This window comes from Chroicocephalus ridibundus, chromosome 6, assembly GCF_963924245.1.
Source record: "Chroicocephalus ridibundus chromosome 6, bChrRid1.1, whole genome shotgun sequence".
NCBI classification, from domain to species: Eukaryota; Metazoa; Chordata; class Aves; order Charadriiformes; family Laridae; genus Chroicocephalus; species Chroicocephalus ridibundus.
Window position 1 is genome coordinate 20,493,107 of NC_086289.1, and position 12,652 is coordinate 20,505,758.

A 12,652-nucleotide genomic window follows, 5' to 3' on the forward strand; every position below is an offset into this window, starting at 1 on the left:
TCTTCTTGTTTTCTGGTTGCCCAGCGAAATAAAAAAAAAAGGAAAAGAAAAAACCCCAAACCAGCCCTTTCCTCCCTCCTGAAAGTAAGCCATCTTAGGTGTAGTTACACCTACTTGCAGTTATGGTGACTTCAACCAAATTTTAGACTGATCAGGATACTATATGAAAGTTTCAAGAGGGTTAAATTACTTCTGAACTATTACCCTAAAATCTTTTGGGCTGGGGTCTATTTAGATCTTGTAGATGTAACTTGTTTCTATCCTGTAAGCATGAAGCACGCAGTTGCAACACTGACCATCATCTATGCTTGGCTTTCAGATCTCTACGTGTATGCGGTGTTTGTGTGTTCAATAGGAATCATCAGCGTCCTCCTTTTTACACTTGTCATTCTCTGTCAGTCACTTCTGAACAAGAGGAGATCCACGGGTGAGTGAAGTGTCATTTTGCAAGGCCCTTGCCAAAGAGGGAGAGGGGGGAGAAGGAGAATGCAGAAAAAGCAGGAAAGAGAAATATCTCCTTGCCTTGATTTTAATTTAAAAAAAAAACGGTAGAAAAAAACATTTCTGCCAGCAAAACTAGAACAAAGGCATTTTGCTCCCTTTGAATCACTATTTCACTTTAAATTTGCTTTGGACTTTTCAAAATCTTTCAGCTTTGCATAAACATAAATTAAACGTTGTTGGAACTTCTTTCGAAGACAACCAAGTGCTGTATCATTAAATTGCATTCCAATCAGATCTACCTAGCCTTTTACTCGAGCGACATTTCTGCAGATGTTTAGAGGGGTTTCAAAGCGGTCTTACTCTGGTTTTCCTCTTCCTTCCCGACTAGCTGTCAATATTCTTGGGAGTAGGGCAGTTGCTATTAGCACTCTCTCATTTGTAGCATTGTTTGAAACAAAAGCATCATTTCATTATTCAGATCTGTCTTTTCATAATAATCTTTCAAGATCAAGGATTACTGTTTCATTCTTCTCTTCCTCAGAGAAGGTTTCTCAAAGAAGCTACATCTGAATGAAAGCAGCCCTGTTGTAATCAAAAGTGCTATTTCAGATCCGTGGAATAACCAGTGCAGGCTCTACTTTCATTTTGGTTTAAGAGGGGTTTATTTGGAGAGCTCACACAAGCTGTGAGGGTGAGATGCCAGCATGCTTAGCAGCCACCATGTTAGAGGAGAGCGGAAGGACCACCTCTGACCAGAAGCTTTCAAAAAGTGGTTAGTGATTTATCCTGGGAATGACAGGAGAGAATCGTGACTTTGCTGCCTCTTCAGCACTACAAACATACCCTGAAGGAATGAGTGACTCAGATACACAAGGGAGAAGACATGTAAACCAAAAATAGATGTATATAGAAGTCCTTGCCTGACCACAAACACATTTCAGACTGTGGCTCTTTCTTCCCGGTAGTATGCTTAGTAGAGTAACTCTGATTCTAACTGAGCCCAACAACTCTGCTTGCCAAGAGGAAGGAGCAAGATCAATGTTATTCTTCCTACCCTGTTAAGTGATGACAAAGGTTTTGTGCCAAGGGAGTACCCACACTTAAATATGTTGGTCATGGTGAGTCACCCTGAAGCCACAAGCACTAGACACACTGATGTATCCCATTTTTTCTTTAGCAGACATTCGGCTAGATTTTGCTTCTGGTGTGGGTGATTTACACTGCTGTAAGCATACAAGCGGCTTGAAGAAAAGGTATCTTTACATTGAACCAACACCAGTTAAATATAGAAGTAATACAGAATACAATATAAAATAAGTATATACAACAGAGAAAAAGTAATTTCTTCTGAGTTGCTAAATCCCTTCTTCACCACCCTAATATCTGAATAATTGCAGGCTTCACCAAATTTTTATTTAGATTTTGAACATTACCCAGTAAACACTGGCAGCATTAATCCTATGGATTCAATGGAAATGTAACACAATTAAGCTTAGACAGGCACCCAGCATAAAACAGATAAGATTTTCAGGCAAGCCTTTCAGCTAGGTCCACTTGATCAGAGTATTTTCCAGAGCCACATTAATTTGCTCAGCATTCAGTAAAGCATCAGGGAAATAAGTTTCTGAAGCAGTAGTGGAAGATGTGTCAGTGACTGACACAGTCTCCACTAGCCTCATATTGCTTTTTCTCCCCCTGACTGCTGGGCCATGGCAGCAAGCTCAGCCCTGAAGCTCTGCCCTGGGGAGCAATAGCTCCCTGGGAGATACTTTCTCCACTCATCCGTATGGGCATGGGGCACAACAGCCCCCTCCTCCCTCAACACTCTTCTACCCCCTCCAGAGGCACCTTCCAGGAGTTAGGGTCTGGCCACAAGATATCCACCCTGTCAGTCAACAGCAGTGCTCTCACATTCAGACTGTTAGAATAAGGCATCTCTCCTCAAAAAGTATTATCTTACCTCCTCTCCATCCTCAGCATTCTGTACCTCCATCCTGGGTTGGACTAGGCAGATCCTAGTATTCATGAGAAAAGAGCCTGCAGTAAAATCCTGAAGTCCGTCCTTCCTTGAGGAAGGGAGGAAAGACAGCGACAGCAAAGCAATCCTCCCTCTGCATCACCACAAGCCTCCACATAGGCTCCAGGCGCAGATGCCTTCCACCTTCAGCAAGATGGTTGCGGCATCATCTTCCTCAGAGGTTCTTCCAGATCAGGGGCTCAGGACAACCAAAACTAACTCCTTACCTCACCTTGCTGGGCAAATTTCCATCAGGGCTTCTCCCTGAACCTCTCCAATCACGCCACCCCTATCACAGGGACACCAACAACTCCCACCACTCCAGCTTCCTCCCATAGTTCCTCAGCCTTAACACCTCAAGGAGGATAACCTGCCCTGCCCTGCCCTACCCCACCACCACATACAGGGAGTGGAGTCAGACATCCAAGTACAGGGAGAAGAGGGAGGGAAAACCCTGCCTAGCCCTCTAAAAGAACAGCCAACCCTGGGACAAAGAGGAACTCATACCTGAGTTAAAAGTTGGGATTTGCAGTAGGTGAAGCTGGAGATGATCCCTCTGGAGCATGTCTGTGAAACCTGAGCAGATCCTGGCTCACCTCAAGGCTCTCACATGAGAAGGGTAATGCTGAATCCAGTTCCTCACCAAAGGAGCTCCCTCAGTTTGGTTGCACTGTCACTGCAGCTGGGGCTGGCCCCTAGCACAGGGCAGCTATGGGCTGCTGTGGGAAGCAGCAATGGCTGCTTCTGGCAATGCTGCTGTGGTTTTGGTAGAAGCCCGTGCCCATTTGTTACAGGAATGGTTGCCCTTCCTAGTCCTTGGTTCAAAGTCTTGGAGTATTTACTGTAGGGCAAAACAAAATAATACATACTTAGAGATGTTCAAAAGAATGTCAACAATGTACGTGATCATCCCCTTACTCCCAGCGGGTCAGGCCTACTCTTCACCCGTACATCCGCAAAAGGCCAGTCAGATGGGTGGAAGCACTGCCTTGGCTGGCTTAGACACGGCCCCTGCGCTAGGCCCAGTTCCCGGTCCTCACAGCTCCCCTTTCCTTAGGACTAAAATGTACCCTCCTAGGAGCTGTGTAGCTTCCTTAGAATGGGAGAATTTAGGTAAGACCAAACACGAAAACCTTCCTGTAGAGAGGGGCATAATGATGTAAGTGCACTGTTGTCTGGTTTTCATGGCCTTTTAAAGAACAGAGAACATGAAGGGAAGGGGGTATCTATGTTTTATTCAACTTCCCATCATGGCTCAGGGACGCACCCTCTTTTCTTTCTGACAAATAAGTTGGCAGTAGGTTGACAAGAAGAGCCAGAGACTCTCCCCCTGCCTGCATGTCCCCACACTCAGCACGCGGCACAGTTTGGGCAGAGCGCAGAAGCCACTAAGCCACAAAAGAGCATCTTAATAACCCTGGCTCCTAAAAGGCTGCAGGGAGGGGAGCTGCCCTTGCTCAGGACTACTGATTCAAAGCAACGTGAAGCCGAAGGATTTATACAGCTCACACGCACAGCTGTCAGAGACGGGATAGTGGCTGGACTGGACCTCTGATCTGATCCCAGGAGGCAATCCCTTTATGCCTGAGCCCGCAGTCTAGCTTACATTAGGAACAGCAGTGGCTCCTGTGGGTGAATGGTTTATTTCAGGCTTCTGGAAATAAATAGAGGCACCACAAGGGAAACAAAAGTCTTCAAAGTAAAATTACTGGCCTGCTGTACTTTTCCTTAGCAAGCTGTCTTTTGGCTGGGCTGACCACTGGAATGTGTGTTGCCCAGCTCTTCCACAGCAGATTTTTGGTGTTGTTTGATACATTCCCCTCTCCCACGCCTACCTCTGTCTTTGAGTCGGAATACATTTTAATACACAATATAGTGATGACCAGCAGCTCTCCCAGTGTAACAAGCTGGCAGCTCCACAGTCTCAGCAAGACAAGTCTATCTACAGTGCCCAATTGTAACTCATAAACCATGTTGGTGTGAAGCCACGTTTTCTTTCTTTCTCTTTTTTCTTTAACAGTGAAGCATTACCTGGTGAAATGTCCCCAGAACAGGTAGGAGATTACACTTCTCTTTACTATAACCCAAGGCACCAGTTCTGTTTTTGTTTTGCTATGTATGGTGAAGAAGAGTAATGTTTTCCAAAATGCCTACAGGAGGATAAAGGGTCCGGGGTCCATGACTCATGAATGTGACTGCAAGCCAACATCTGCTGTGTGTGATAAGGGAGATCTACCTGGGCAATCTAGCTGTAGGTCCTGCAGGTCTTCAGTGACAAGCCTCTCCTTGAGGCTCTGAACTGCTTTCTGGATGAGCTTGCTTTCATCCTGCGTGACTTTCTAGGGTTTCCCAACACCTCACCAGATGGTAATGACTTAAACCGTGCATATACGTAGAACAAACCACAATGTTACCCAGTGATTCCCGCACCCAGGAACAGGGAGTGGGGCTCAAAAGCAGATTTGCAAGGCCCACAGTCCATTCCCAGCTGAAGACTCCAAGGGACGGGAAAAATTCAACTTCTGCTGCAGTCATTAATCACTGTCCCTTTAAATACCACTGACTGCCAAAAGTTTTTGACTGTGTGGTGCTATAAAACTGACTTCCAGTGTATGATTTTCCTGAGATATAAATTGTGCTGGAGCTGCAGCAAAAAAAAAAGATGACAGAGTATTTTACAAACAAAAAAGATTAAAGAGGGATGCCTCATAACAACACAGAAGAACATCTGTTTCCCAGTTTTCAGTGACATAAAACGTGTGTTTCTAGCCTTGTAGTTGAAATCCAATATCACTTGGTATCACAGATACTATTTCTTATAGTATTTTTTAAAATACTATGAGATTCAATGCCAAGTACAGCATACCCTAGGTCCTCCAGTAGTGTAATTTTTAGTGCATTCTGCTGGCATTGTTGCTGTGTTCAATCTCACCAACACTTGGATGCAAGTGAAGTCACAACAAAGCAACAGAGAGGTCAGGAGAGGCCAGTACAAACTGAAACTTTCATGTTATTCATGGAAAGATCTTTGTTCTGTGACCCTGACCAGCCATTGCACCACACCAAAAATTTACAGAGACAGCTCAGCAGTTTTCATTTTTCCCTGGATGCTTTCTCTTTCCCCTTCTTTATTAGCTGCTGGGACAAAGTTGGAACTACAAAAACAAAAAAAGAAGGGGGAGGGGGAGGAAATCAAAGTAGATTGGTAGACAACACAAGAAAAGGAGAGAAATGAAACCCGACTGAGAAGATGAGTGAAAAAATGGAACATGGCAGTCAGATAAAGAGACTTGTACTACAGAATCTGCCTCTCTGTGAATAGATGATGTGGTAGTAATACTACCGCAAACACTAAACTTAGGAGGCTGAATAGCAGGGACAAAACAAGCCAACATGATTTCTTCACTGTAAAACAAAGTCTCCGAAAGTGAAAGTAATGCATGACTCTATACGGATAAAAATATGGTTTCATGTATTTCAGTGTGACAAGATATGCTAATGAAAGCCCCGATCCCACAAATGCATGTCTAAAGCGCATTGACTTAAGGGCTTTAAAATTAAATAGCTATGAAAGTGTTACCAGCATCATCATTTTTGTTAAGTTTCACACTTGGTACCATTTATTTTTCACCCTCTGCTCAAAACATCAACCATTAATTCCTTTGAACTAATTTCTCTTCACCTGCACATTCCTTGTCTTGGAACTTAATTCAACACGTTTAGACCCAAAACTCAGTGTCTAAATATCCATTAGGCCAAACCGATGAACTAATTTGCATGAGACTCCTGCCAGTCAAAATGACTACACTGTGCAAAATTCAGCCTTTATTAGAGAGGCTCAGCTCCAACTCCCTTAGTGATATTTCAAACTCAGAGCGGAATCCAGTTTCAAAATCACATTAATAGTCCGGTCTCTAAGAAATGGCTGTACTCCCACTGCAATAATACCTAAGTATCTTAAAATATTTCATGTCTTGACATCACAATGGTGTTTTTACTTAATTGGAATCTGAAGCACAAATGGTTAAGTGATTTGCCCCAGGTCTCACAAAATGGCCTTGGTAGAAAAGAAAATTGAGTCCAGATTTTCTGAGTAGAACAGAGCAAATGTTTGGGTTTTGGTTTGCTACTTGACCAATAACAAATTAAGGAAAAAAAAATGAGTTAACCGAAACCTATTTCTTTCCCACATTTTAAAAATAAATACCTAAATAAAAAGTACAGTTATTTTGGGTTTTCCAAACCACCTAATTCCCTTTTCTGGGGTTTTCTTTTCTTTAAATATCCTCCTTCTTATTATATTCCTTGTTATTAGATCATTTTGTCAGTTTTCAGATCCAGAAATCCCCAGGAGGTGTAGCTTTGAAAATAGGAATATTTTTTTTTCTCTCTTTTATATTTGTTTTTGGCCTGAACTGTCCAGTCCATTGGTGACTGCTCTTCTGGAGACAAATAATTTGTGGTGAAAAAAGTGTTTACCTCAAAAAAGCTGTCCATCTCGACACTTCAGTTCCACAGTGCCAACCTAGCGTCGCAGGAGCAAATTCTGCCAGACTAAAGCAGAACCAAGTACCCAGTCCATCCCTGGCACCTTTTCACACAGCTCCCTTGTTTGGAAAATACCAAAGCAGCTCCCAGTTCACTCAAGTGAATTTTTTGTCATCCCTCTGCAGACCTTTGACAAGAGAAAATAGCTGACTTAGATGACAACAGGAAAAGTCCCAAATCCTTGACTCTAATAAGGATAGTAAAAGTTTGCCAGCTCTTGGGACAGCCACAACCTCCAGGGAAACTGCTGTCCTGGTGCCATGATTGCTAGACACCTTCCACAGGTTTTCCCCCCAACTCCTGTATTTTTCTTGCTCTCTAAAAACTCATTAGATCCTTCAAGAAATGCACAATCTGACGCTGTTGAAATAGAAGCCAGGAGGCTGGAGGAGGAGCTGGAGATAAAAAACTAACTTTCCTTTTAGACATAGAACAAGACAAGCTCACAAAGAAGCAGTGTTTTGGAGCCAAGCAATCTTTTCTGAGCTGCCTTGTTTGGTTTGAGGAGCTCAGTTCTAAGACAGCAAGTACAGTTATTGTGTCTCCCAGAATTAGTTAACCCTGTACAGCCCTGGCATTTAAATGGAAAGCGTAAGCCACAAATACATTTCTCTGTAGCTTCACTTTTTCAGTGGCAAAGCAGGAATAACTAATGCAATGAATTGACACTAAGCCTTTTTATATGTTGTGCTTAAAGTAGCTGTGTTAGAATAATAGTATCTTTAAGCTACACATCTGCCTTAATGACCTTGGATATTAAAACAAAAAAAACAATCAAAAAAAAATCATTTTCATCTCCTTTTTGGTATTCTTTGGTTTTTTGCAGTTTGCTGTGTTTGGGCAACAGAGACAGGAAGGACAGTTACATTTCCTGCTGGTTTTAAACCATTTCATGTTTTGATTTTAATATAGAAACAAGTGGTTGTTGTGGGATAGGTTCACAATAGTGCAGGCAGACTTTGAAATTATTTTACTGCAACCCTCAGTTTACATAATTTATGTGGTTTATTTGTAAATCATGAAAATATTTTACCTTTTAAACACTTTAAAAAAAGTTTGGTGGCAAACCTATGTTTTGGACTGACTAGGTGGAACAGAACTCAGGAAAACCAGCAAACCAGAGGCTTTTTGTAATCTATGCAAGTGTAAATCCAGAGTGATTTTACCAATAGTAGTGACAGTCATTTGGATTTACAGCTGTGGAAAATGATAACGTCTGTTATTTTGTTATTCTTGTGTGAGCAATAGCTGAGACATCTTAACTTTCATTAAGACTTTGGCCCAGTTTGAATATTTTATTCTATTAATATAAAGAGAATGTTTCACTATGCAAAAGAACCTGGAGAGAAACAGCAACTTGGGACAAATGATTTAAAATTCAGTGAAATCCGTGTTGTCAGTGTTATGACTAGGAAGATCCTGGATGGATCCCATTGTGTGGTGTAACTCACAGAACAGAAAGGTCCCCCCAGCCATGCTGCATTAGTCTTTCCAGGGTGAGCCCATGGTGAGGTGCATCTGAGCAACAACTGCTTACCAAGTCACCTCCACCACCACAGTCATCATAACTAACTGCTATACACTCTCCCCCTACCCCAGCTGTAAGTTAAGATTTATTTCATTACTGATTAAGCCAGTACAATTTTATTTCACGTTAGTTCCAAGCTAGGAGGACCTACACAGTCAGTTACCACAGCTCAGCTGACACATGATAACAATTACTGCAACCTGACCGCGTATCCAAGCCCTAAATATTCAAAGCAGGATATACTACTCAGACTTTGGGAGATGCCAAGGGTAAAACTTAGAGGATGTTAACTGTAATAGTCCAGACACAGGAGCCTTCTTGGACAGCAGTCTGTTTACAATATGGCTTGTAGCCTTCCCTCATATCTATTAGTGCTTTTTGAGCATGGACATACCGAAGAATGTCTGAGTTTAGAGTGTGGGGCAAGGTTTCTCCAATTTATATGCACTAAGCTTATAAAAAGTTGTGGGTTTGTGAGCTGTCTGAAGACATGCTGCATGCTCTCCTGGCCTGCTGGCCCCTCAGCCAGTCAGCCCAGAAACCGCATCAAAGATTTTGCTTTGCCCTATACTTCCCGTGTGAGCTTACCCAAGTCACCTAACCCATCTGTGCCTCTGCTCCTCCAGGACAGAAGGGTGCAAGCTCATCTGGGGTGCAGGAATGGGGCCATACATGTTTTTAAGAAATAGGTGCTATGAAAAGAGTCTTGTTTAAACCTGACACTTTGCATTTTCTGTGCCAGGACAGATCAGACTCCTGAGTTTCTCAGCCAGGCTGTATGGCTGAAAAAACCCAGACCATTTCCCACCCCTGTAAGTGGTTTTTCAGTACACCCCCAGGTCACAATACAAGTTTTTGAGCAGGGACTCCACAAGTGGCAGGTGATGTGTTTGCATGAACTCACTGGACAAACGGTCTTTCCATCTGTTGCCTTCACTTTTCCTCATATATGGGTCTCTGCTTTGCAGCTCAGGGGAGACAGTTACCAGTGTGACAAGCATGTCCCCTCTACAGCCCAAGAGAATAAAGAAAAAGAAGGAGAAAGAGAAAGTGGAGCAGCCCCCAGCCATCCCAGCAAAAGGTATGAAAACAGAGGTGCAGAGGGATTTCTAATCCTCAGCACAACTGTGGAGGGACAGCAGAATGTGGAATGTCAGGACTCTGCCACTAACTGTGCCTGTGGGGTGACCTTTGCTGGCTCCCTTTGGTGGGGGAAGAAATGGCCCGTGCCTGCTGCTGGGACCAGGGCGCTCACCTCCCTGCAGCTTTAGCTGTTGAAAAGCCACTCACCGACTCTAAGCAAGAGTTCTCAGCTCCCAGTAATCAGAGGAGAGGAACCTCTGTAGAAATATTCACCCTGCTCAAAGAGAAAATTTAAGTTAGGCATGACGAAATTTCATGTTGAGGATAGACAGAGGGAAACCAGTACATTGCACTCTTAAAATTGCTGGTGCACTTGAGAAGTTAAGCAAGCTGAGCAGAAAAAGATTAACCTCTTTGGCAACCTCACTTTCAAAGAGGATTTGTGATTGCCTCTGGGGTCAATCACACAAACTTTTGGGCATACTTTCTGAGCACTACTGCCAGTGCTGAGCCACTGGGAGGGAGGAGGGAAAGGACCTGAAGGTTTACTGTGGGTTAGATCACAAGTGATCAAGTCTCGAGAGGTATATTTGCTCTGGCTTCTGCACACAAACAGCATGTTTTGCATATCAGATTCTTTAGTCTTATGAATTTTTCTAATTCATAAGCCCTATGCTTCATTGTAAAATATGTTACCGGAAATACAGTTAAAGTACATGTATTTGCTCTTAATCCACTATTAATCTGTAATTTATAAATTGATAATGCATATACTAAAAATGACAGTGAATCGTGATAATATGAAATGATCCCTTAATATTTATTTCCATAGCTCCAATAGCCAATAATTTTACTAAGCCCAAGCTCTTGAAACCTCAAAGAAAATTGATCCTGGTAAGTAACTTTATATGACACTATTTTCTCCATATTCTTCTCTTTAAATACAATTGCTGTTATGCTGCCAGAACTCTAGGTTCAGAAACTATAAATTGGCTAAAAAATCATACAAGTCCTTTTTTTTTTTAAGTAATACTTTTTCAAGTGATAAATTCTCTTGGCTCTTTTCATTTTGAGCATTAGGTTACACTGGGTTATGTTTTCCAGCTTTCTAGCAGTCATAGCGTCTACAAATTGAGCCTGTTCTTAAATGAAACCTGCTATTGATTCTCACATGCTTCTGGCAGCTGTTGCTTTGGAAAAAATACCGGTTACTGATACAATCACAACTGTACTGGTCACGCTGCTCTTGAGACTTTTCAAGTCAGAAATGGGGGCCCTGGTTCTGGCCTACGGTGGTGTAAGTCAGGAATAACTGAAGTTGCAAGAATGAGTTGTATGTTTATAGCTCATATTAAGGAAAAAAACTCCAACTCATATGACAGTTTCTGTTGAATATGTTTCTGTTTGAAAAAAGCCAACCCTGCAGATATATGCCAGACACATCAAACAGATGGAGAGATGTTTCCCTTAATTACAAAGCAGTACCTGGACAAGACATCCAGGGATCATAGAGACAAGAGTCTTATACCAACTACCTTCAGCTGCCTATATAAAGAGGGTGGTCTACTAGATTCCCTATATAATCAATAGGAAGAGAGATGAGTTAGAGTTGGAGCCTGATGCTCCTACTAGTTCAGACTAGATGCTCTGAATTGCCTTTGGGGGATCTTTTCTCCCTTCTCTGGCAATAGAAGGAGCCCAGAGTGACTAACTCCCTAACTTAGGTGAAGGAGGGTGCCTAAAGTTAGGCCATGTGAATAACCCAAATGCCTCTGTGATGGCTTCACTTTCAGATGAGGGTTAGCATCAGCATCAGGGGATGACAGCCACCCTTTGCTGCACGCTTACTGCATTAATCACTGCGCCCAGGCATATGGCTCCATCAGAAATCAGTTAGTCTTCAGCCCTCCTAGGAACAGCTCTCATCAGTTAAAGCACTCAGACTCTTCCTGCAGGTCAATAAAGCACATCAACACATGCTGAACTTGAGGTAAATCTCTTTCCAGATGCTTTTTCTCTCTGGAATAAATCCAAGGATATGGGCCACAAATAGCTGTTTGCTCTTCCCTTTCTGCTACACGACCCCAGTCAAGGTTCAAACTCTTTGGAGGTGAGCAGGAATAAAGCCTTTTCAAACAATGAAATTAGCTTTGTTTTCCCTTGCGTGACTGCAGATCTGCATGCAGCCAGGAGACTCGGTTTTAATGCCTTGCTGTCGGACTCGAGTCTGGCTCTGCTATTTTCCCTTTCGTATTTCACCTCAGAGTGCACCTGGCGAGACATCTCAGCCTGCAGAAAACGCACAATCCACGGACATGAGTTAGTTTTAAGTCAAAAACTAAGCCAACAGATATTATCCAAAGGATTTTCAAGAACAAAACTCACCTACCAATACTTTAAAGGGCCAAGTAAACTAAACCCATGTCAGTCTATAAGGCACATTAAGAAGCTAAGCAGGATACTCCCCAGAGCCATTTCCCATTTCTGTTCCTCTTGCCTCCCTTTACAACACAGTTGGTTAAACCCCTATGTTTTACGTTCTTAGAAAAAAAAAAAAATCACTTTTTCTGTTTTTAAATGATTTTTCAGTGAGGAACTTGAACTAATTGCAGTAAAAGAAGTTTCAACAGAGATAGAAAACTGTGAAAATTACAGAGAAAAAAGAAATATCAAATTCATCTAAATGAAACATTTTATTGATTTTCAGCATGCTTGCCTCCCCATTTTTTTAATTCCCAAAAATTTCTCAGATTTTAAGTTTTCAGTCTGCTTTGGGGCAAAAAATACTATCGTCATCCTGCCATATCTCTGCAGGATAAAAGACTTTTTCCTTTCCAACTGTAATTATTGCACAGCTGGTGTCTGCACTAGGTCTTTTTTCATTGATGGCACATAGTTACTAGGTAATTGTCACTGCAAAGACAGACTCATACTGCTGAGTTTCCAGACTTCTTCTGCAGCTTCCCTGTGCAACCCAAGGAAGGTACTACACTGAGGCACCAGGAGAATATTCTAGAAAACCTAAGCAAACA

General features: G+C 42.4%; 1 protein-coding gene across 2 annotated transcripts in view; it reads left to right on the top strand.

Moving 5' to 3' along the window:
- Window positions 1-12,652, top strand: part of VSTM4 (V-set and transmembrane domain containing 4) — a 53,145-nt gene that overhangs the window by 15,214 nt on the left and 25,279 nt on the right. For both annotated transcript variants that reach the window (XM_063338071.1, XM_063338070.1), the window contains exons 4-7: window positions 320-427; window positions 4,482-4,515; window positions 9,506-9,618; window positions 10,453-10,514. In XM_063338071.1, the coding sequence (XP_063194141.1) occupies window positions 320-427; window positions 4,482-4,515; window positions 9,506-9,618; window positions 10,453-10,514 (317 nt within the window). The remainder of the gene's footprint in view (window positions 1-319; window positions 428-4,481; window positions 4,516-9,505; window positions 9,619-10,452; window positions 10,515-12,652) is intronic.